We start from the raw sequence: 25,840 nt of genomic DNA on the forward strand, positions 1-25,840 counted from the left end.
ACAGTGGACAGACAAAAGACAAAACACAATGCACGTGGGAAAATCGAGGTGGGAGCCGCAGTCCGAGGCCAAGGGGTGGGAAAGGAAGATGAAAGAAACTAATATGATAAAGGGTGGCTAAAGAAACGGACTTCTGGGAGTTTTTCAAAACACGGACTTGACGCATCTGAAAGATGTTTGAGTAGGTAGCTGGGCCAGGATGGGTAAGCTGCAAAGGAACAGGGTAAAGGTTTATTTCCTGCTGAAAGGAAAAGAAAAAAAGTCTCTTGACACCCGAAGAAGGCTCCATAGCTGAAACGTGGTGACTATTTTCTTTTTCTTTCAGCACATTACAAAGATGCCTTTGAGTCTAGTGCTTCCTGTTTTTACACACTCATGTTTTACCATAAGTATAATCCCTTCACTGATTTACTTCAATTTCTGGTTTCACATGCGGTTTTTCTTCGAGTCACCATCACATGCCCATCATGTAAAGTTTTCCTTTGTCTATATCTTGGTTATTGGACTATTAAAAAAAAATCCTTAGACTTTTCTATAGTCTGGACACTACACTCAAGGTACAGACAGTGGGGGCTCCCCTCCACCTCCACCAGTGTGCAGCCCCACCTGGATGATGCAACGGCAGCCAAAGTGCTCCAGTCCGCTCGCCACCAATCACGATGGTTTAAAGGTGTGGGAATAACGTCTTGTGTCTTCTGCCCCATGTTCCTGCATGCTCACCTAAAACTAACTTCATTTACAAGACGCAGCCCAGCTTCAGCCTCCCATACATCACGGGAGCAGAAGTCTGACCTCTTAGGTACAAGCTGACGAACACTGACCAGAACTTCCATTCTGCAATAAAGTGAGCTCCGCCAACATTAAAAATAACAACAAAAGCAGCTTTGCAGTCTAACCAGCAAGGTCACAATGCCTTTAGATGTTTTAAGCATAAACTAGATATTGATATGTTTGCCATACCCATAAAAGCGCATTCATTTTTCCTTGTGCGTGGAATGATCAAATTGGAGGACTCGACGGGCGCAGTGTAGAGAAAATGCATCACATATGAGATTGAGCAGCCCAGCCCAGCCATAATGTGTTATGAGGGTCAGTCATGATGGCTTTTCCATATACCCCCACTCCCCATCATCCTGTGTCCTTTAAATCATTTATAATATGACATGTTATTCAGCTTTAAAGCTGTGAATTAATGAGAGGAGCAGATGCCCCCACAGCTACATTCTGCCTTGTATTGGTTAAGAGTTTGATGAGCAGCGCAGAGTTTACTGGGGCTGAGCAAACGTGGACTGAGAGGACACGGCAGTCGGCTTCCTTTCTGAACGAGAATGCTTGAGTCGAACTTGGTTCTACCTACCCTGTGCTGGCAGTGGGCAAAGAGGTCTTGGCCACTTTATGTTTTAACTCTGGCTGATAACCTCTAAGGCAGTCTTTGACGAAAGTTTTTAGGTCTGTTGCAGAACCCTCTGCATCTGAAACATCAGGACCTTTCAGAACCTGGCGTGTTGTGGGACTTTATTGTCCTGTGACAAAACATTTTGCTGTTACGATTTTATTTTTTGGTGCAACGGTCTGTTATGTGCGAAGAGAAAATTAATCTTGGAACAGTACTGCCTTTTATTTTACGTGGTAACTTCTGTTTTGCTCATAGATGGTACAATTAACAATTAGAGTTACAATACAGCAGCAGGAAGCTGGACTAAAATGAAGCATGCTGAACACATTACGCTCAATCAAGTCCACTTACAAAGGACACTCTTTAGGGTCCAGAGATATATTTTTAAATTTCTGACTAGGCCTACACATTTATCTGATTTAGTTTTTCCATATATAACCAGAATCAGCTGATCCTGGCTTACCTGTGAGTGGTTTACTAATCACTCTGGTAACTAATAGTTACACTTAGGGCAGCTCTGCTTATTTTGTACCTATTCTGAGAGACAATTTATACTGGGATGTTTGGAACCCATTAACTGCTCTTTCTCCTTTAAAGCCCAGATTTGAAAAGCAGACTTCTTATAGAAGCTGTTTAAAAGATTCATCATTCATACTAATGTAACAACAGAAAAGTGCTTTGTTCATTCTGCAATTACGAAAATGGTATTATCAGACGTTAGAATATGTTTCATTTTGGAAATTGTTTGAGATCACATAAAAGTGGTCTAGAAGAAACATTAAAAAATACATATTTTCCAGAAAATGACACAAACATTGATTGGTTTCAGATTTGCTTTCGAAATGATTGTTTTGGCTTTTCAAATGGAGAAACACAGGCATGAAAACATAAATCGGAGACTTTGTAGCACCACCAAGCTATACTGTTTAAAACTGCACCAATGAAAAATGAAGATAAAACTAGATGAAGCAAGTGATAAAAGTTCTACGAATCTAGACGTTTTGAGATCATGTTATGCTTATTATTATGTTCTGAGCAGTGCTTTTGTTATGGTGGTTGGAGGTTTGGTCCAGAAATATAATTCTATTGTGTACTACAACAGTATTCATCCTCATATCACATTAGGAATAATGCCATCCATTGAAATGTTCTGTTTTCCTTAGAAATTACTAAAAGATGCTTACAGATGAGAGGAATATTATTTTCTGTTGTATGCTAGTAAACCAGATTTTCCAAAGAGAAAAAACTTTTGAAATAACATTGAAATTCATTTTTAAAACAGTTTGCAAACATTACATGCTTCCTGTTCAAGCTTATTACACTATAACTATTTTTTGTTGTTTTTTGTAATTAAAATGTTTTTGTCATTTTGTTAAAATTTATTTTTACTTGCAGCAAACCCATGAAGACGTGAGTTCATTATTTCGTCTGTTAAAAAAGCTCGATAATGACCTGTAGAAGTTTCTGTAGCCTACCCACTGGTTTTGCACATTATAATCGAAGGAAAAACTGTCAAGAAATATTAGTATAAATACGGTGCATAGTTCGATAGTAATTGTGCTTGTGGAAAAGGAGATGATATAACTGTTAGCTTAATTAGCATGAATGGTTTAACAATAGTGTTTTGATGAATGAATATACAAAATAGTTTCAAGCAACACAGCAAAGACTGCATGAAGGAGTGCGTTAGATGAAGGCATTGAATTCAGGATCTCTGGCTTGAGGTTGTCAGTTAAAGGCAAAGGCAACAATGGATAAGAGCAGGTTTGTACATTTTATGAACATTAAAATCATAAGTAGTTCAAGTAGGGAGCTGCGTCAGCATGCTTAGGCTGCAAAGGAACAAGTAAAGGTTTATTCCTGGCTGAAAAGAGAAGAAAGGAAATACAGCGTTTCGGCTGTGGAGCCTTCTTCGAGCCACCCTTTTCAGCTTGGAATAAACCTTTACTTGTTCCATTAAAATCGTACGTTTGACTTCTGAACATTAAAATCATGATCAGAAATCTTTTGTTTAACAATGAAAACCCAGGAAAAATGAAAAGACAGGAAGACCTGGAACAATCGCAGGACGTGAGGTTTTTTCATAGGATGTTCCCTGGAGCCGCGGCTCGAGAGGATAAATGAAGTGGAACTTAGTAGCCTGGTCCCTCAGTTCTCTGAGGAAGATCAGAACTAAATAAGGCTCTTTCAGCACTGTCTGTTATTTAATCCGCACTTGTAGAAGAGCTCAGAGGAGACGGAACTAGGAGTGGGCGGGGATGTGGGTGCACTGGGACGTCCCCAGATCTCCACGGTCCATTTTTTTAAAAAATGACTGGCGGCTGGCTTCCAAGCAAATGCTCATGAACTCGGTGCTCTGCCTGACTGTTCCCTTTTCATTCGCAGGTCTGTACGAGCTGCTGGCTGCCTTACCGTCTCAGCTCCAGCCTCATGTGGACAGCCAGGAAGACCAGACTTTTCTCCGGGATATGTTTGGTGAAAAAAGCCTGCATTCACTGGTGAAGGTAAACTTCACTTTTGTTGCCCTTTGAGAGAGCAGAGGGGAAAAAAAAAAAAACTAAACATGGAAAATGTTATTGGAGTGCCATCTCGCAGGCCTGCTCTGCCCAACTTCTGTTACACACACGTTTTTTTTTTGCCCTCAGACTCGATCACCCAACAACTCTTCCTTCAACAGCACTATTGATCGCATTCTTCCAGCCGAAGCTGTTAAAGCAGGTAGTCACAGAAACCCGAAGATGAGCAGACTTGATAGCCTTATAGTCTGGCAGGCTGTACTAATGAGGTAAACACATGCTGTCTGCACTTGTCTGGTGGAGAAGCCAGAAACAGGGTTGGGGAGGGACTTTTGGAGCCCTTCTCCGGCCCACATGCCAGCGCGAAAGGCAGTGCGTTGGTCATAGCTGTTACTGCTGACATTGCTGCTCGTAGCTGAAAGCTTGTTATCATAAGCTGTACCTGAAGGAGGGTAAACCTGAGCATTTAATACTGCAATAACCCCCCCCCACCTCCTGCCTAAGCAAAAGAAAACCTTTTTCTCCATTAACTGGCTTGGATGGGCTCCAGTTCCTAATGTGCCAGCGGGAGCGTGTAACGACTTCTGAATCCTGGAATACTTCAGATGCCTGAACGAGGGGTTGAGGTTAGGGACGGGAGGAAACCGAGTAATTCTTTTTTGCTTTATTTTTCGAAATGGAGTTTTGCTAGATAAGCCCCCCCCCATTATGTAACGCTTTTCAAGAGTTTTAGTCAGCAGTCAAATTCAATTTTTTTTTTAGAACGAAGCAAATTAACTTGAGATTCCACCAAGACGTATTCCAGAGTTATCCCTCTGAAAAAGTAAACACATTCCATAAGAGCATCACATTTCTTTTTTTCTTGTTCCCCTTGCCTCTCTATCCTCCTGCCATGCTGTCCTCGGGCTGTTCATGTAATTGTAGGCGTTGTTAGGATGAGGGATACAGTGTAAACACAAGAACTGGCTACTGAGATGACTTTGATGGGCCAGATTCCACAGGCTTTTCATCAGAGGTAACATTCGCTGAGGGTTTTTTTCCTTAAGAGATTTTTAACTGATTCATGTGAAGGTGCTTAGGTGCAAAAAAAACAGTGCTTTGATTAATGCAAGTTACTAGCGTGCTTTTTGACTATATCTGTCAAAACGCTCAACTTACCTCCAAAAAAGCTTTGCATTATTTTCTGTTGATTCAACAACGATGCCTTCAGAAGTATGCTTTAGTTGGTGGAGAATCTAAATCTTATGTTACTCTCCAAATCTTCCATGTAGTGTACTTTTTCCCTCCCTGCATTCGTGTGTTAATAGTTGTGGTTAACCAGCGAAGCCAACTGTGTGAAACAGCTTTGTGGTTTTATCAAGCAATTCACAGTTGTTTCTTGATCGCCTGATGTGATGTGTGGTTTATAATAAGGAGATTGCCTCTCAGAGTGAATGTTTCTACAACATAGGTGAGAGAAACATACATTAGAATCAATGTTAAAGTTGTATGACTGAAGTTGTGTAGCTGACTAATGGGTGCTAGTGTTTATCTCTAGGTATTTTTTAAAAAAACAAGAAAACTGAATTGTGTGGTAATTGGGGTAAAATCTTTTCGGTGCAACAACACATGCGTGCACACATGCACTGTTCCTTGTTTTTCTGTTTTCAATTAGGAGAGCACATGACGTGGTATTCATTATTTCTTGAGACAAAATCTAATAAAAACGGTTACAATAGACCAGCTTGTGTTTTGTTTGCTGTGCCAGAGGCCGTGTTGGCGTGTTATATGACCTGTTGGACAACCACAATAGGCTGAGCCAGACAATGGAAAGCTACAGCAGCAGCACAATCTAGCACATGTTGGTAGGCTGGGGGGGGGGGGGGGGAGAGGAGTGTTGTGTCATTGTCGGAAACCCTGGTCGACCAGCAGCAAAAGGACTGAAGGAACAATCCAGAAGGTTCTGGAACAATAACCCTGAATAGCAAAGAACGCTTTGGCATGTGGATCATCCAGGTAGACCTTAGAAAAATGTCAAATCTTATAGGCTGTCATGAACAGTTTTGTATTTCAGTGGGCATGTTGGTGGCTCATTTCTTTCTGAAGAGGAGAAATAACACAAACACTTTGACTCCCAGTTTCATTCTTCATGTGTGTATCCTACAGGAAACAATGGTGGCCGCTTGTTTATACAACACGATTCTATCCCCCAGTCTGTTGGTATCTTCACAGCACACCTCTGAACTAGTGCCCTGAACTGTATTCACCAGTAGAACACTAATGAAATTGGCATATGCATGTGTAGACTAATTTGTCTGTATTGGTATGATGCAGATGAGCGGACGTTTCTTTAAGTTCTACATAAGCGGAAACCATTTTCAGACTTGTTAAGCACACTTCTTTAATTTTCTAAAGTACAGGTCCATGAGATCCATTGTACGGTCCAGCATCCTATGAGTTTTGGAATTCGTTCACCTTTGGCAAGTGTGACGCGTGCAGGTGGATGTGGTTACTGTCAGCATCACGCTATCAATAATAAACCTGCCCCCAAGTTCCAGAAGCTTTTACAGGGCTGCGAAAGAGGTATTTTATGCTAATAAAGAAAATATTATAGTAATCTGACAAGTTAAACACTGAGCTGGTCATATGGAAGACATCTACTTTCACCTTCCTAATTGTTGAGAATCAGATGTCGGCCCTTTTGGCTGCTGGTGTAAGAAACCGTCAGAGCTGTGCAGTTGAGCACACTTTTTCATCGCTTCACCTAGTGTTCATCTTAATCTCTTCTCTTCAAATGCACAAAGAAAACCACGTGACCCCTGTTGACTGTTGATGAACAACTACTTATTGACTCTGAAAATTTGTCTTTCAGTCACTTCTAGCAGAAAAAAGAGCAGTGGGTTGATATTTCTTGTTTCCAGTTAGAATGGAACATTTTCTGCTATGCCCTTTTAAAAATTCTCGCTTTGAATGAGGCTGGCCAACGTTTGGCTCCCCATAGTTGGAAAAGAAAAGCCACAGGAAATATGATACTACGTTTAATTTCTACCTGCTACAGGTAGTAAGACTAAGGCCACGATTCTGTCAACACTCATTTTTCTACCAGCGTAGAAATTCATTTTGGTTTTGATGTCCTTGGAGCCGATAATCTGTTTATCGTGGCTCTTCTTTTTTTCCCCTCTAAATCTACAGTTTAATTTTCCTCCAATGGATTATAGCAGTTTCCATTATTAAGATCAACTTCAGCCACGTTATGCTTTTAACCTGGCTGTATACATTTACCAATAGATCATAGCACAGACTGAACTTTGGATAATGTGTAAAAGTACAGTGTCTTTAAATAGAAAACTTTAAGCAAACGATTTTAAATTGCAAATCCTGTTTGCTTTATGTAATCTGGAAAATATGGTTTATAATTCGTGATCAATGTATACAGTAATTCAACTGTTTCTTTAAAGTGTGTGCTGTAAAATAATTATTTCATTTGCCCTAAAATGATGTTTAATGCTAAGTTTGGATTTTCTTTAAATAAAGTTTTAATTTTTTAGTGAAAGGAGTACATAACTCATGATGACGTCTTTGCTGTCTTGTTTCAGACAGATGTTTTAGTAAAATCAGTTAGTTTGTATGGCACAAAAGAATCATGCTGGTTACTTTTTTTATTACGCTGGTAATCAAAGAAAGTTATTTTCGCTGTTCAAGACTGTGAAGGTTTGGTTCCTTCAGTCTTGTAGTGTTGGACTTTCACTTAAGTCCTGGGATGTATCTGGTTCTGTCCTCTGTACTGATTTCACAGCACCAATATCTGTCTACATTAAACACCATCTGCTGGGCTTTGGCTCAGTCTTGATGTTTGTCTAAATTTCTGTGAATTTAATTTGGAGTTTCCATAATGTTTGCCTATCCTGTTGTGATGTTCTCAGATTATATGAAAAAATTACAAACGTAAGACAGAATTTAATAGGAGTAGTGGTCCTCATAAAGATCCCTGTGGCACCCCACTAAAACAAAATTTTGTGGGGGCATTAATATTTTTGGGGTAGAGAAAAAATGTTTGTCCCTGCTATGGAAAGGTGTTCTTTTGTGGAGTTCATAATTCCAATTGTCCCATGTGCTTCGATTGGGGAATAATTTGGGTCATGCTGTGGTTGCCTCTTTTTGTTACTTACACGTGCAGTACATCCTATCTGCGTACATACCAACCTAACAGCGTACTTGTAAATAGTAAATAACCAGTTATCCAGTTAATTCTTTGCCTTTTTTGGAAAAAAAAACATATTATAATTGAACTGTAAATAATGAATTACATGGCATAATTAGAAGTACAGTCGTGTGGGTGTGCCAAGGTTCAATTACAGTTCTAAGTAGAATTGAACTGTATTAACACATGACACAGTTGCAGTTGTAGTAGACGAGCCTGACAACAGTTGAATGTAGGAAAATCTCTTACAGGAATTCCTAGTGTAGCAGCTTGCCCTGAGTCTCACTGCTAAGGAAATAGAAGCTGAGGAGAAGTTCTTCTTGTGCTTTGTGTTTTGTGCTTTGGGCGTAGTTCTTTATCTCTGAGTTTCAGAATGCTAATTTCCTTCAGAAACTTTGTGAATTTGCTTTTTAGAAGTGTTTTTATTATAAAATTATGATATTTTATCACTTTAACTAAAAAGACACGTAAGAATCACCAGTAGTAAATCTTATTTGTTCAAAAGTAATGATAACTAAACATTGCCTAAAGGTCTTTTTTTAAGCAGGGGTATCAGCATCTTAGAAATGTTTGTTTAATAAACCTATAACAGGACATCAAAATAATCCTACAGAGAAACAAGTAATCCAAAAATAAAATACAAGTCTCATTTTATAATAATGGGCAACATCTTGAAGAGTTTTCATAGATATTTGTTTCCCACAAATATGAAAACATAGCTTAAAATCCAGTAGCTTCTACAGTATAAATCATTTAAATACATATACTGTATCGATTCTGTACATGCTGCTTTGAATTTCTTGGATGGTAAGGAAATGGGATATTAACTGAAATGATACTGAAAGTGTTCTCACACAGCATTGGTTTAACACCCTGCAGAAGAGATAAGTCTATATTTCTCGTGGTATTCTGGTGCTTATTTACTTCTGTGCATCGAAGAAAAAGCAGTGAGTTAACTGATACATCAAGTACAGTGTGAGCTCAACTTGGAGAAAATTGCTGTTTCTTGTATATTCCTCCATCAGTAAATTTCTACCCCAGCTTAATGATATGCCCGTCCCTAGAGATTGGAGTTGTATTACCCCTAATGTTTCTTTGGCCTGTTTGGGGAATAAACTGTAATGCTTTCCAGCCATATTTAAAAAAACAAATGTCTGGAGAATATATAATCCGACAGAGATGCTAGACCTCCCTCAGCAGGTTCTTGAAAAGGTGCATTTTCCGAGAATTGGTAAGCTTTGAAGGAATGAAGGGTTATTCTTCATTTAGCTTGGAAAGGGTGGATGTGTGTTCGTAGTGTTGGGGGCGGGGGATATTAACGATGCAGGAAATCGGCAAGTGCAACCAAAACTTTCATTAGGCATTGCCCTGCCTTGGTGGCATTGATGAACTGTCTGCCACTCCGCGTTGGCAGTGGTGCTACACAGCATTCTGCAGACAGCTAGCTTGGCAGTCAGTAAGCCCACAAATGCGGTCATTCATGCTTATGTTACTAAAAAAGCTTGCCGATAACGTTTGTCATTTTTTTTTTGTGGTAATATTATGCTTCGTTCCTTGCTTTGCAGGAGTGAGAGAGGACGTGCTTGTCATTTTGAGGCACTTGCCGTTCCTGCAATATGCAGTTCGGTTGCTTGTGCTCTGGATGTTTTATGGCACTCGTAAAAACACATTTCTCCATCGCTTTGAAGGAAGAACAGCAGGCTCCCTTGATATATCGGGAGGGCTTGAATAAATATTTTTAAATGACATGGATTTTACTGTGGAGCTCCTACATCTGACTGCCTGTGCCTTTTGTGACAGCTAGGTGCTGTCTGTTTTGTAATGAGGTAATGAGGTGTTTTGGATTAGCAATTGTAATCCAGGCAGTGGATATAGGATATAGTTTAACAGATCCAGATGGAAACAATTCCTAAAGGTCAAAATAATCCATCTTCTAGGACGTTAAACAGGACCTCTTTGCTTCCAAACAGGCTCTCAGCACAGTAATACAATATTGCCATGTACTCATTTCTAGACACTTCACCAGATGTGTGTTCATTTATTTAGAGAGCTTGAAGGACAATTTCTGCCATTTTCCGTGCTCTCCACAGATCCTGCTCATGGGCAAACCCTTATTTTATAAAAATACACTCCTGGGCACTAGGCACAAAGTTTGATCTGCTCATCGGGCACCAGCTGGGATAGAAAATGTCTGTATGGCATTCGAAGCTAAGAAGATGTATTCATTGCAAAAATGAGGGGATTTCTGATGCACCTTTTTTGCAAACTCTTATATCCTACCACATTACAATTACAGCTGAGAAGTGAAGGTAAATCTCTTAATTTTTCAACGGTATCTGATTTAAAAGTATGACTGCATTTTTTGGGGGCCGACTCGATCAGAACTAATACCTGGACTCCTGAAAATCCTAAGGTCCATTTTCTTCAGTTTGAAGGATAGATACGCTCCAGTGCTGAAAGGTATAATTATTTAGTTTGTCTGCTTCTTCCATTCCCACAGGCCGCTGGGGCTTCCAGCTCTAAGTCTGCAGAACCTGTAGGTTGTGCAAAAGGGAAACGGGTATAAAAATCTTGCATCATCTCCTAAGACTCAGTCACTCAGGAATTTTCAGGTCCTGGTAGTCTGTAGCCTAAGTAAACAGTTTGCCATAAAATCTTCGACATAATTTAATACCTTGCAGTATAACTCTCTGCTTTGGAATCTGTTGTCTCAGTTCCCCTTTGTTTGAAAATCGCCCTCATGGACATTACCGTCCTTTTTTTAATCCCCCCAAAATAAAAGATGATCACTGTAGAAATGTTTTTTTTTTCTTGTTATAGGATGTTTCAATAGGTTTTGGTCTTTTTTCCCCCAACATGTCTCAGGGCAGTTCTGTCCTGTAACATTTAGATAGCAGACACACAGATCAAATACATAATTTAAAGTCAAAGGGAAGTAAGATCACAAGGCTTTTTAATAAAGTTGCAGGGGCAGGTGTCTGCTATTCACCATTACCTCCTTCCTTGTGAACTATGACTTAGGCTGCAGCGATCCTGTTCATGAGTAACAAGGGTCTCACTCTTTTTTTCCCCTCTAAGTAGTAGTTTGTTAGGCAGGGAAGATTTCAAAGCAATGGGAAATTTCGAATTTGTCCAAGCACTGAATATGAAGTTTTTTTTATGAAGTACCGTAGCTGCTTTAATTTTTCTTCGGACGTGGTGACTGAATGCCTGATATAGTGGCAGTTTGGCTCCAGTGTAAGTTGTCTACAACTTTCAATAGATGAAACGGGGTTTGTGGATCTGACCCTTTCTAGAAAGGAGAGATATCTTGACCAGCATTATGTACGTTCTAGAGACAGGTAACATCTGTCCTTCCAAGATTTCAAGCTGCGTTTTGTGTCGAGTTTTTTTTTTAAGTAACCAGCAATAAGTATTTTAATAATAATAATAATAATAATAATAATAATAATAATTGCTTACACTTATATAGGGCTTTTCTGGACACTCCACTCAAAGCGCTATACAGGTAATGGGGACTCCTCTCCACCACCACCAGTGTGCAGCATCCACCTGGATGATGCGACAGCAGCCATAGTGCGCCAGAACGGTCACCACACATCAGCTATCAGTGGGGAGGAGAGCAGAGAGTAATGAAGCCAATTCATAGATGGGGATTATTAGGAGGCCATGATTGGTGAGGGCCAATGGGAAATTTGGCCAGGACACCAGGGTTACACCCCTACTCTTTTCGAGAAACGCCCTTGGATTTTTAATGACTACAGAGAGTCAGGACCTTGGTTTTACGTCTCATCCGAAGGACGGCACCTGTTTTACAGTATAGTGTCCCCGTCACACTGGGGCATTAGGACCCACACAGACTGCAGGGTGAGCGCCCCCTGCTGGCCCCTCACCAATCATGGCCTCCTAATAATCTCTTCCAGCAACAACCTTAGTTTTTCCCAGGAGGTCTCCCATCCAGGTACTGACCAGGCTCACACCTGCTTAGCTTCAGTGGGTTGCCAGTTGTGAGTTGCAGGGTGATATGGCTGCTGAATGGCAAATTTTGTTTCTTAATAATCCTCCTTTGGGGTGGCATAGCGGTTAGCATTACGGCCTCTCTGCGCCAGGGCCCTGGGTTTGATTCCAGACCTGAGGTGCTATCTGTGTGGAGTTTGTATGTTCACCTGGGTTTTCTCTGGGTTCTCTGGTTTTTCTGGGGAAATTGGCCCTGGTGTGAGTGTGTGCGAGTGTGTTTGTCTCTCTGCCCTGCGATATACTGGCGTCCCGTCCAGGGTGCAACCTCCAACAACCCCCGTGACCCTGTGCTGGGTTGTGGTTATAAAATGGATGGATTATCCTCCTTTAATTTCATGTGGATTCTTGATCCTCAACTTTTTATGCCTCCACGGTTACAAACGCAGTGCCTTTATTCCAGTGACGAGTAGTTTTTCCACTAAAGGGGTGTCCCTGCCAAAAGCTGTATCACTCGAGGCCTGAAGAATTTGTGCTATGATATGTAAAGTGCAGTAATAGCTTTTAAATGCGAGACATCGTCAGATAGGCACATTTTTCTGTAGATGGACAGTCTATTGGATCCCGGCCTGAGCTGTAAATAAAGCATTTCATCTTGCCTTCACCAAGAAGATTCCACAGCAACTAACCAGACACTTTGTAACGTTCAAAGCAGATGTCATTTTCTGGATTGGAGCACATCGAAAGGGACACAGATTCAGCTTTTAAATTTCAGTGGAGATGAAAGCAGTATTTTTCTCTTTGTCCTTCAGAGGACTTTGGGACTGAGGGGAGGGAAAATGACTGAAAAGTCATTTTCCCTGACTTTATAACAACCTTATTGCAAGAACTCCTCTCAGCAGGCACTCTTTGCCACAAGGAAGGGTGTATCATAAGTTTCTTCTTCTCCATTTCTCATGGATGTCTGCTCTTTTTACTGCTATCAGTGCAAGCATTGTATACGAGCTGCCTGAACTGGCGGAGCACCTCTGGGTGTAATTGAATGACAGATGTAATGCAGAGTGTTTTATGTGTAGAATAATGTCAACTTTGCATGGGGAATTGAACCCAGTGGTTGTGCTCTTTCAAAGCCAGAATGTGAATTACCTAAAAGGGTTGTTCTTGGCAGACATGACATACTAAACATAAAACATCATTAAAGATTTCTAGGCTAAGTATGAAGTTAATTATATAGGGTATATGAATAATACTACGTGTCACAGAGATGGATGGTGTGATTTCTTGCACAAATGTACATCTTAATTCCTTGAGACAGAAAACAGCAGTGCTACGTATGTTTAAATAATGAATTATTTCTTACAGCCGTTAGCATGCATTTGATATCAGGGAATTATTAGGTGTGGTATTCTGGTCATTTTGATATCTCCAGTATATCTGCTACTTGAGCTAAATGAATAGTTTGTTAATGTATAGACGCTGTCGTTCAAATCCACTTCTGAGTTTCCAGATTCAAATTAATTCAGTCTCCTTTTGAGCCTGAATTCCATCTAAAGGTAATGATGTGATTGAGCTATGAGTTTTTGGGAATTGGTTTCCAAACATCCCTTAAAGGTTTTTCATTCATTCGGAATTCCGCTGCTCACATTTCTTCTTTTTTCTCGCCGTTGTCCTGTTATTAACACTGTAATTCCTCTCCCTCGAAGGGCTCCTTACTGTCGCACACATCTCGTCTCCACAAGCTATCTCAACTGCTCCTCTCTGCTCCTGCCTCTCCCCAGTCCCCTGTCTCCCCCTCTCCTCCACATCCACTCCTCTGCAAAGATCTACTCTCAGAAGCCAGAGCTCCCACATCTCTGACTGCCTTTCAGCACTTCCTCAAGGCTCAAGGGATGTTACGTTAAAGTTGTTCAGCGCACTAGTAAGACCTCATTTTACAATGTTGTGTACTGTTTCGGTTTCCCACATACAAAAATATATATTTCACCCTGGAGTCAGTCCAGAGAAGTGCAACTATATAGGTTCCTTGGCCCAATGAAATGTCCTACACTGACATGCTAAAAGTGCACAGTCATTATAGTCTAGAACAGAGAAGATTACAAGGGGATTTGATACATACACTCAAAATGCTCAAAGGCACAGATGAGCCCCACACTCTACACAGTGTTGTGTGTGCATAGAACAAGCTGCCCAGGCATTTAGGCTATGACCTTAAAAACCTGGCTTCTTTCAAGAGATGGCCCGAATGAGATGCTTGGGTGCAGAAATCTTTTATCAGTTGAGCCACTCAGAAAGCCTAATGTCTGTTAACTTTCTTTGACTATCATTTTTCATTCCTGCCTTTGTTTTCAACATTTATTGACAATGACCAAATGGGTTTCTTTTATTTAAGAGTTAAAACATTACACTCCAATGACTCTACTGCCTATATGTTTAGAAGTTCAGGTAATTAAGGAAATAAAGGAAACACAGTACATGAGTGATACAAAGTATGTTGAAAGCAGGTGTTTCCACACAGATAAGGTTCTTGAGTTCATTGAACAATTAACATCCCAGCATGCTCATGGTCGTGTATAAAAATGTTGAGCAGGCCCAGCTGGGCATTATTTTGCCTATCATGGCTAGAAGATTAGATCTCGGTGACTTTGAGAGAGGGTGATTGTTGGGGCGCTTTTGGCAGGAGCTTCACTAATGAAGACTGCTCGACTTGCTGATGTTTCATGAGGAATAGTGATGGAGGTGATGTTGGCATGAAAGTCTGCGGGAAATACATAATCAGCTAGGAGCAACTGAGGGCAGAAGCACATACTCCTCGACCGTGATATCCATGTTTCGAGATGCAAGGCAAAACAGATGAGTAACTCTGAATCAGCCGACTGCAAATGGGCAATCTAAGGCATGAGCAGGCAGTGTCATCAAGAACAGTCCTTCGAGAGCTTCACGGAGAAAGATACTGGGTTTAGGCTGCATAAACCCCTCATTACTTCTTATTACACAAAAATACACTTTTGTGAGTACAGTGGTGCAAAGAACACAGGTAGCAGTCTACTGAGCAGTGGAAAAAAGTCATCGATCAAAAGAGTCATCCTTCACCCTCTTCTCAACAAGTGGACAAGTACATCTCTGGCCAAAAGAGGCCTACTGGCCCAAGCGCTTGTTTCCCACGGTCAAGGGTTACAGCAGCTCTGTTGTGGTGTGGTGTGCATTTTCCTGGAACGGTTTACAGTAGGTCCACTGAACCCACTAGATGTTAAGGGAAATGCCAGTAAATACAGAACTGTTCTGAGTGATAACATTCGTGCTCTGGTGAGGCATTTCTATTCTGGTGGGAGTGGAGTTTTCCAGGAAGACAATGCCCCCATCCAAAGGCCAATAGGCTTCACTGAATGCTTTGATGAGCACGAAGATGATGTAAACCACCTGCCTTGGCTGCCCCAGTCACCAGATCTCCACCCACTTGAACCCTTATGGGAGATTCCGAAGTGCTGCCTGAGACAGCGTTTTCCACCACCATCAACAAAACAACCAAATGGTGGGATTTCTTGTGGAAGAATGGTGTTGCATCTCTGTTCCAGACACTTGTAGAATCTATGCCAAGGCACTGAAGCTGGTCATGCAGCTCATGGTGGCCCAGTGCCCTATTAAGACACTCTGTGTTGAAGGTTCCTTTGTTATAGCAGTTACCTCTAGGTTGCAAGTGCTGTAAAAGTTTCTGGTTCACAGAGTAACATCTCACTCACGGAATCCAGATATAAGCTATACCTCCTGAAATCAGGAAGCAAAAATGGAACCCCCAAAGAAATATATTCCAATATAGAAAACGAGAACTGTTGTGTAATATCTTAATATCCATTTGTCAGGCTGTGCTGTAGCATGACAGTATGTAGTGTGATTCTTTTTTTGGTATGAAGGAAAAAGTGATGCAAGACAGAAGTGAAGAAAGAGGATACTTGAGGAGTGAATTCCCCACGGAGCAAAGCTGCCTCTTTACCCCCTACTCAATTTCTCTGTCTCAATCCATGTTTTTCCAAACACCACTATTTTGTGTGTGTGTGTGGGGGGGGGGGTTGTGTGATGTTTAATGATAAATTACTTTAATGTCTCAGACGGTCCTCGACACCTTTCCACTCGGATGTTTCTCTTGTTAGCAGATACTCTGGGAGCCGAGACGTTCTGTTTGCACTGCCTTTCTTAGCCTCCTTATGCTTCCGTGCTCCCTGGTGATGTTGAACCCGCTAGATTCCCTCCCCCCCACTGCCCTTAGCCCACCCAGCTTTCGACCTAGTCAGTCCTGATCGCTCTCCTCTTCCCTTGCAGATTCACGAGAAGCTACAGCGCTATGAGAAACAGTGCCCGCCGCCAGTGCTGCACAGCGCAGAAGCCCTGGCGGATACCGTGAGTGTCTCCCGCCTCAGAGACAAGTTGTTTTCTCCCTTAAAAAAAAAAAACTCCAACCTCCCATAGGTCTTTGGCTGGATTGTTGATTTTTCGCACTTCAAAATCTCGCCCTTTTTGCACGAGCTAGCTGTGCTGACCTCTCTGCTTCACACACACGGGGCATCTAGGGAGCGCCCTTGTTTCAGTTTGAACTGCCATGTGATAGAAAATCCAGGTCTCGGCCCTCTCCCCCCCCGCCCCCACCCCCACCCCAGGGGAGGGAGGGATTGTCAAGCAAATGGTATTTTGGGCAACGGAAAGAGTGGAGGAATGTGCAAGAAAAATAAAGATGGATGGGAGCGTCAGGGAGCTGACAGGCAAAGAAAAATGACAGGTACAACAAAAGAAATGAGGCATATGAAATAAATAAATTTGGAAGGACCTGTCACCATTTACCTGTATTCTTGACGAGTGATTTATTGATACAACCACTTTCCGAATAGCCCCCGTACCCTCTGGAATATACTATCAAAATCGTTAGCTCTGATGGAATGGTTAATTTCCTGAAGTCATAATTTTAACCCTCTTTGTCATAAATTTGTGCTTTTTAAATGACCTGCTGCCTCTGCCTCTCTTGCTGATCGTTAAATGTAACATTCAGTTATATTACATACACACCTGTGTAAACCGAAGGGCAGTCTGGTTAGGAAAGGAGAAAGTCAACGACTTAATGATCTGTGGTTTGTCAGCATCCCAGGGTCTGTTCATTGTAATTAAAAGTGCTTAAAAAGGATTTCTCTTCTTTTTAAGAAAGTGCAGCTATACATCATTGTAATTAGTCCTGAGTCAGGAGCACGAAAAAAGGGATATTCGCCTAAGCCCTGTGTGTTGTACGGAGGGGCTGCCACCAGGCTCTTCAGGGCAGTGTTTCTTTAGGAAACCCCCCCCCGATGTTCATGTCAACCAGAATAAGAAGACGAGGGCAAAGCCCAGAGTTCAAGGTCCAGAAAGAAAGCTTCTTTATGAAGCAGGCCTTCGCGGTGAGGTCATTAGGTGCGCCGAACTCAACTCCGTAGACACACCGCAGCGCTGCGGGAGAAGAGAGACAAGTTATGAAAAACAAACCTTCCGCTGTCGAATCCCCTGCTCAGGCGTAGCAAAGTAAATTCCACAGAGTCTATAACCGTCGCAGAAAGAAGGAGGAAAGAGGATCTGCTGTGATTTTTATTCCATTAATGGTCAGTAGAAAAGATTAAATTTGATATTTCTTACAGACCTTTTCAGGTTCCCCATTTTTCATGATTTCACATTATATTTCAGAAGCCCTTATACACATTTGCTGGTCTCAGGAAATGATTTGCAGAATGTAAAGAATTGGAACTAGGCTATACCATTTCTTGTCGTTCACATCTGCACATTAGAATATTAGAATTGTAGAATCTTTTTTTTTTAGGATTTTGGAATCGCCAGTAATGTTTTAATACCTTCCCTGTTCCAAAGTTGTAATTGCCAATTGTTAATTGGCTTGACTCGGCTTCTGCATCTCTCCAGCCGGCAGAGCGAGCATAGGCACATGCACGTTGCTCTGATGTGTGTGAGCTGTCAGAGACGTCTGCTGCTTTTCTAACACTGTGAGCTGGATAAGTTGGACGAGTGACACCACTTGAGCTAATGGCGCTGTTGTGTTGTGAGATGGGATACCAATACTGAGTCCTGCCCGAGCTTCAGATTGTGCATCATCTGGTGCACGTTCACATCAGTTTCTTTCAGAGCGGAATCTTGAATTCCTAAAGAGATTCAAGGAAGGACAAATAAGTTGGGAAAGTTCTTTTTCGGAGGTAAGATTATATAGGTATAGGACATAGGACTATATGAAAACGTGCAGAGTCTGACTTCGTTCTGTGAACTGGGCAGAGGCAGTGCACGCTGAAGATGTCCATTTTCTAAGAACGGAAAGACAAAAATCACCTCTCCCTGCGACTTTCTTCATTACATTAGGGCTGCCGGACAAGACCTGGCACAGTGTACAGTGTGGAACGTGTTCTAAATGTTAGCACTGCTGTACATCCAAATGCAAACGATGAAATTCCACCTTGAGCTTTTCCAGCTTGTCTCTGGGCATCCCAGCACAAAAGTCTAATCTTAGCCCTAGTAGTACGGGATCCTGTATCTGCTAATTGTGCGCCCTGCCTGCTGTAAAAATGTGCTTTATCTTTTCTTGACCAGCATGTTCTTGCATGTATGTTTTGCTTTTAAAGAATCATATAAGCCTCTGAAATAAAACCAGGTGGAATAAACTCTCATCTCTTATCAGATGCTAATACACAGTGCAGGTCGCAAACAGTACAACGTTTTTTTTCCCCCCTGTTAAGTTTTCAGCTCTTTGCCTGTGTTCATGTCTCTGCTCGAGAGCTCTCCCGAGCTGCCAGCCAGCTGCGATGGCCTCCCCGCTGCAAGTGGGCGCCGCTTGGTGAACTGGAGAGCAGGTTTCCTAGAGAGGACAGGGGAATCAGCTGTGCTGCCGCAGTCATCAATCAGTGCGCTGTCAGCTTCAGGAATGCTGGCAGTGGAAAAGTCCACAGAGCTCGGCGACAGGGGGAGGAAAGGGGGTTTAAAGGCACTGAGCCACAGCTGTACCTTTCATTAAACGCAGGACCTCTTACATCACCTGAAGAGTAATTAGTCATCCCTAAATATAGCCTGCGAACTGGGTGCTCGTAATTGTAAACTCCCGGGCCGTCGTATACTGAGGACCTTAATTTTAAAGCCTCTTTTTCATTCATATTTAGATACAGACTGCTCATGCGGTGGTTTGTCTGATCACTGTGCGGTCTGAAGCTCCATACTTATTCAGTGTTTTCCGAACATGTTACACGACCGTGGCTCCTCAGGCCCCAGGCTCTGTAGCTGTTGACCAAGGCCGGCATCTGTCAGCCTCCATCCCTTCCCCCTGTTGCCTCCTGTGAATGTGGGACGTTTCAGAAATGATGATGTGAATTTTCACCACCTCTTGCTGAAAAGGCATTCTACGGAGATGGTGTCAGAAGTTCGGATCCTGTTTTCGTACAAACAGCCCTTTGTCTGCACTCCGGCAGTGGTTTATGTAACCGAAGCGCCGCAGCTCTGCCTGCCTGCCTGCTCGCAATAAATCAGAATGTGAACCGGATGCTGAGGAACAGTTCCACGGGTTAGACTGAGCCCTACGGCCTGGCTTGAATCGGGTCTGTCACTGGCTAGCAGGGAAGACCAGTGATTGATGGTCTGTTTTTCTTCATGCTGGCTTCTGTTTGAACACACTGGAAAGTAATAACCTTGAACAAGATAGATTCTTGGTTGTCACTGACGCAGTGGGTAAAACAATGCTCTGGCTAATGGTCTTTGTGTCAATTCAATCTCCCTTACAGCTGGCTGAGGAGCTGCAGAACAAGTCCATGAACAGCGAGATCCGAGAGCTGCTGAAGCTGCTGTCTAAACCTCATGTCAAGGTGAGGAGTTCTTTATCCACACTCGCAATGCAGTTGGAAGAAGTTAGAAATACGATATACAGTAAGATGATGTCACACGATACCTTGTTTTTACTGTAAAGGGACACTGAGTAACTAAAATCAGGATCACGTGGGGACAGAGCCGTTAGATTTGTATTTAAATACTTTTTGAACTACAAAAGTGTTTCCACTCCTATGCTGTTGTAGTGAGATTCTATTCAAAAATATCTTTCATGCATCATCAAAAGTGGTGTAAAAATTCAGCGATCACAAGATGAATTGTATGTCAGGGAAGAAAGTTAGTGTAAGAAACCAGATACTGCACTTTCCTAATTTGGTGACGGAACTTTCTTTTTGATAAAGCTTAGTTGGCCAAAAATGCTCCTTTTTTTTTAAAGCAATTTAGAACTGTCTTGTTTGGATTATTGTTGTTGCTGGCCCAATTTCTCTTCTAATCTCCTGATTAATAGTCTCTGATTATCCTGTTAGACTGCTGCTTACCTTATATATTTGCATCAGTAAGTCAAAGAATGGCATTTATTTTAATGGAGATTTATTTTGTTACCCGCAAATACATCATAACAAAACTCTGTGCAGCTGATCAAGTAGGGACATGTTCCCCCAAAATAATAAATATCGATTTCTGCTGTTAACAATGTCTCTCCACTATTGCTCATCAGAATATGCTAGCACAAAAATAATTTTTACTTCGTTGCTAAGCCTTTGGCAATCTGCTTGGAAGCGTTTGCTTAGAATTCAGGCTTTGTCTTGATCAGGGGCGCTAACATTTAGTTTGTGTTGAAAGAGCCTTAGATCTGTCAGATGATACGAAATTTGAGGACAAAGCGAAAATAAAAAAGGATCCCCTGGGATGGTAGCTTCAAAGTTCAGTCAGTTTTGTTCTTCAGTTTTGCACAGACAGACTGTTTTTTCTCTATCCTAAAAGATACTTCTGAGTCACAGGTCCATCTCAAACCCCCCCCCCCCCCACAGTCCATGGTGCATTGTCACACCTCGATGTGCCAGAAACCAACTAGACTGTAACTTTTGTTGCCTCACAGACATTGCATTGTCATTGTGTTATGGAGTACTAAGAGTAAAATGCGAAAGCAATGATATTGGTTTAAGGTTCATACCAAGTCCGGTGAAGCTCAGTTTTGTGCAGTGTAGATCTGCAAAGATGAGCACCTCCCTTGTACTGCAATGATACCCAACTCTAGCACAGGGGTGTAGGACTTAGGGCCTTTGAGGCCTCATCTGGCCCATCAAACCCATGTGTGTGCGACCCAAGTGGCAGTGTGGTCAGAGATATCAGTTGGGGTTCAGTTCATGTCTTTTCAGAGCCAGAACAGCCAAGAGAGAAAGCCACATCTATAGTGACATCACTGGTCTTATAAACACGTGCTTGTGGTTCTCTACCTCTGTCCAGTCACAGTGCTGTTTTTTGATGGTATCACAGGTCTACAGGGGCTTGTCTTTGAACGAAACACACAGGACCTGTCCACACACTTCCTCCAAACTAGTAGTACTAAGGGCATTGTTATTGGAGGTGTCCTTTCAATATAGCACACTGTACATGTTACAACTTAAAGGGATTTTCTTGAAACTACAGTGGCTTGTGAAAGTACTCAGAACTTTTCACACTTTAAAGCTTGCAATCATGACATTTTGAAGCAGCAATTAATATTTATTAATTCATCCACCCATTTTCTAACCACTTCATCCAATTCAGGGTGTTGGGGGAGCCGGGGCCTATCCTGGCAAGCATCAAGGTGGGATACACCCTGGAAGGGACACCAGTCCATCACGGTGCAGACACACACACACACCAGGGTCTGTTTTTTTTTAGAAGCCATTTAACCTCCCAGTAGGGTCTTTCTTACACTTGTATTGCGCTGTTCTGCACACTCCACTCAAAGCGCTTTACAGGTAATGGGGACTCCCCTCCACCACCACCAATGTGCAGCATCCACCTGGATGATGCGACGGCAGCCATAGTGCGCCAGAACACTCACCACACACCAGCTCTCAGTGGGGAGGAGAGCAGAGTAATGTAGCCAATTCATAGAGGAGGATTATTAGGAGGCCATGATTGGTAAGGGCCAATGGGAAATTTGGCCAGGATGCCGGGGTTACAGGTGTCCCCTACTATTCTAGAGAAGCCCTGGGATTTTTAATGACCACAGAGAGTCAGGACCTCGGTTTTCCGTCTTATCCGAAGGACGGCGCCTGTTTACATTATAGTGTCCCCGTCACTATACTGGGGCACTAGGACCCACATGGACCGCAGGGTGAGCGCCCCCTGCTGGCCCCACTAACACCTCTTCCAGCAGCAACCTTAGTTTTTCCCAGGAGGTCTCACATCCAGGTACTGACCAGGCTCACACCTGCTTAGCTTCAGTGGGCTGCCAGTTGTGAGTTGCAGGGTGATATGGCTGCTGGCTCCCCATACTTGAGCATGGGGAGAGCAGACTCAGCACCCCAGGCTCTGCAAACCTGCATTCAATAGCACATAAAAGTTACAGTATTTGTCAAATTCAAAACCTGGCCTAAGTGTTTTTGAATGTATATTCTGAACTATTTGCTGTTCCAGATTTTGTGGTCATCTGCAGTTATGTAGTATGGTACAGTGGTGTGAAAAAGTGTTTGCCCCTTTCCTGATTTCTTATTTTTTTGCATGTTTGTCACACTGAAATGTTTCAGATCATCCAACAAATTGAAATATATTAGACAAAGATAACACAAGTTAACACAAAATGCAGTTTTTAAATGAAGGTTTTTATTATTAAGGGAAAAAAAATCCAAACCTACATGGCCCTGTGTGAAAAAGTAGTTGCCCCCTAAACCTAATAACTGGTTGGGCCACCCTTGCAATCAAGCGTTTGTGATAACTGGCAATGAGTCTTTTACAGTGCTGTGGAGGAATTTTGGCCCACTCATTTTTGCAGAATTGTTGTAATTCAGCCACATTGGAGGGTTTTCGAGCCTTAACCGCTTTTTTAAGGTCATGCCACAACATCTCAATCGGATTCAGGTCAGGACTTTGACTAGGCCACTCCAAAGTCTTCATTTTGTTTTTCTTAAGCCATTCAGAGGTGGATTTGCTGGTGTGTTTTGGATCATTGTCCTGCTGCAGAACCCAAGTGCGCTTCAGCTTGAGGTCACAAACAGATGGCCGGACATTCTCCTCCAGGATATTTTGGTAGACAGCAGAATTCATGGTTCCATTTACCACAGCAAGTCTTCCAGGTCCTGAAGCAGCAAAACAGCCCCAGACCATCACACTACCACCACCATATTTTACTGTTGGTATGATGTTCCTTTTCTGAAATGCTGTGTTACTTTTACGCCAGATGTAATGGGACACACACCTTCCAAAAAGTTCAACTTTTGTCTCGTCAGTCCACGGAGTATTTTCCCAGAAGTCTTGGGGATCATCGAGATGTTTTCTGGCAAAACTGATCCGAACCTTTATGTTCTTTTTGCTCAGCAGTGGTTTTCGTCTTGGAACTCTGCCATGCAGGCCATTTTTGCCCAGTCTCTTTCTTATGGTGGAGTCATGAACACTGACCTTAACTGAGGCAAGTGAAGCCTGCAGTTCTTTGGATGTTGTGGGGTTTTTTGTGACCTCTTGGATGAGTCGTAGCTGCGCTCTTGCGGTAATTTTGGTCGGCCGGCCACTCCTGGGAAGGTTCACCACTGTTCCATGTTTTCGCCATTTGTGGATAATGGCTCTCACTGTAGTTCCCTGGAGTCCTAAAGCTTTAGAAATGGCTTTTTAACCCTTTCCAGACTGATAAATCTCAATTACTCTGTTTCTCATTTGTTCCTGAATTTGTTTGGATCGCAGCATGATGTCTAGCTTTTGAGGATCTTTTGGTCTACTTCACTTTGTCAGGCAGGTCCTATTTAAGTGATTTCTTGATTGAGAACAGGTGTGGCAGTAATCAGGCCTGGGTGTGGCTAGAGAAATTGAACTCAGCTTTCCAAAGATGTGATAAACCACAGTGGATTTGGTTTGTTTTCCCCTTAGTAATAAAAACCTTCATTTAAAAAACTACATTTTGTGTTTACTTGTGTTATCTTATTATAATATTTAAATTTGTTTGATGATCTGAAACATTTCAGTGTGATAAACATGCAAAAAAATAAGAAATCAGGAAGGGGGCAAACACTTTTTCACACCACTGTATGTTGATGATATAAATTAGGAAAAGCAATTATTCTAATACAGATTCATGTGGTACTACATTTATTATATCAAAAATTTGATTTAATTGAATTATTTATCCCCTATTCTTACTGTTTGTTTCCTATCCATTAAACAGGTTCACAGTCCATGCACACTTGTTACTGCACCTTGAATGCTGACTGACTCTAATTTGAGACTTGCTTTTACATGGATCTCTACCAAAAGCCTTTTTAACATCTAAGTAACCCTATTCTATGTTCATTCTGCCCATTACTGTTGACTGTTGGTTACCATAGATTTTAAAAATAAGGAAGTCTTAACTTTTCTAAAACCATCTCGACTGTCCCCTAGGATCCTTTTTCCATATAGATGGTCCTCTAGTTTAGTTTAAATGATCAGTTCCATAGCTTACACAGAATAGCATAAAGATTTATTGGTCTTATTACTTGGTTCAGTTTTGGCATGCTTTTCATGGACGAGCTCTGCATTAGATACTTTCCATTGGATTGGTACTACCCTGTCTTGAGTGACTGTTGGAAGAGTTTTGCTAACAGCCTGTGAATCAAATCTCTTGTTTCCTGAAGTACAATTGGTAGAATCCCATCAGGCCCTTCCACAGCTTAAGGCATATTGATTTCTTCGTTGTTGAACACCTGGGTAAACTATTCATTTGGTACATCAGCCATTTTCCTTCATCATGTAAATGTTTCCCATCATTATCCATTTCATTTTTCTTCATCTTTCACTGTTCTTTCGCTGTGTAATAATGATAAATACTTTCACTATCTATATTATTCTCCATTTATTTTTTTTCTCTCTGTCTTGGCTTTGCATACATTCTTTTTAAGCTTTTTGTATCAAAGAACTGCAGAGGCAGTTTCCACCTGGAGTGATGTCCCCACAAACATTTTGTCATATCTTTGAAAGTTTATAAATCAAAAGCCTGGTTTATGATTTGATACCTTGTGCTTAGGATCCAGAAAAGGAATATAAATATATCATCTTGTGGAGTACATTCTTTCTCCTTGTATTTTCCTAATTGATTTGTTAAATCTTTTAGGTTACTATAAACATTCAAGCCTTTTAATTGCTTAATCTGGAGGTGAATCTGTTCTGTTCATCTAAAACTCTGATGTTTCTCTCACATTTTTTGCCTCACTGTATCTTTATAATATATAATAGTTCTTTTTCATAACCTCTGACAAAAAATAGACATATGCCAACTATTTTAGTTTCTACTATTGACTTTTCTTCTTTACAGTCTATGTGAGGAAAGTTGAAGTACCCCACGAAACTACGTCTTAACACTTTTTTTCATTTTATCATACATTTTTTAAATTACAGTTAGTAATTGAATCTGCAGCATACATCTTACACTGTGCCATTGAATATTTTTTCATAACTCTGATCCAGAGATTCTGAGACTCCTTATTTTGTGAGTTCAGTTTCTGTGCCGAATACACTTTTTGTTGTACAGGCCTACCCTCCACTTTTCCATCTTTCCCATCTCTCCCAAACTCCATGCATCCATGTGTGTTGGTTTTTGTCACAAGGTCTCTCCGTTAGCCATGTTTCTATGATTCCAGTTACATCATGATCCCTTGGTAATGTGGTAACTTGCATCTAATTCTGTTTTTAAAATCCTTAGCATTTTGATTTTAAGGACTTAATTACCTGGTCCTTCGATGTTTTGTTTTGTCTTTTTATTTACTTGTTGACTTAACTTCAGAGCAAGTATTTTTC

General features: G+C 41.6%; 1 protein-coding gene across 5 annotated transcripts in view; it reads left to right on the forward strand.

Annotated features, from left to right (window-relative positions):
* mpp7a (MAGUK p55 scaffold protein 7a) overlaps window positions 1-25,840 on the forward strand; it is a 149,106-nt gene that overhangs the window by 59,260 nt on the left and 64,006 nt on the right. For all 5 annotated transcript variants that reach the window (XM_015354035.2, XM_015354036.2, XM_069191257.1 and 2 more), the window contains 3 exons: window positions 3,782-3,900; window positions 16,361-16,438; window positions 19,825-19,905. In XM_015354035.2, the coding sequence (XP_015209521.1) occupies window positions 3,782-3,900; window positions 16,361-16,438; window positions 19,825-19,905 (278 nt within the window). The remainder of the gene's footprint in view (window positions 1-3,781; window positions 3,901-16,360; window positions 16,439-19,824; window positions 19,906-25,840) is intronic.

This window comes from Lepisosteus oculatus, chromosome 6 (assembly GCF_040954835.1).
Source record: "Lepisosteus oculatus isolate fLepOcu1 chromosome 6, fLepOcu1.hap2, whole genome shotgun sequence".
Taxonomy (NCBI): Eukaryota; Metazoa; Chordata; class Actinopteri; order Semionotiformes; family Lepisosteidae; genus Lepisosteus; species Lepisosteus oculatus.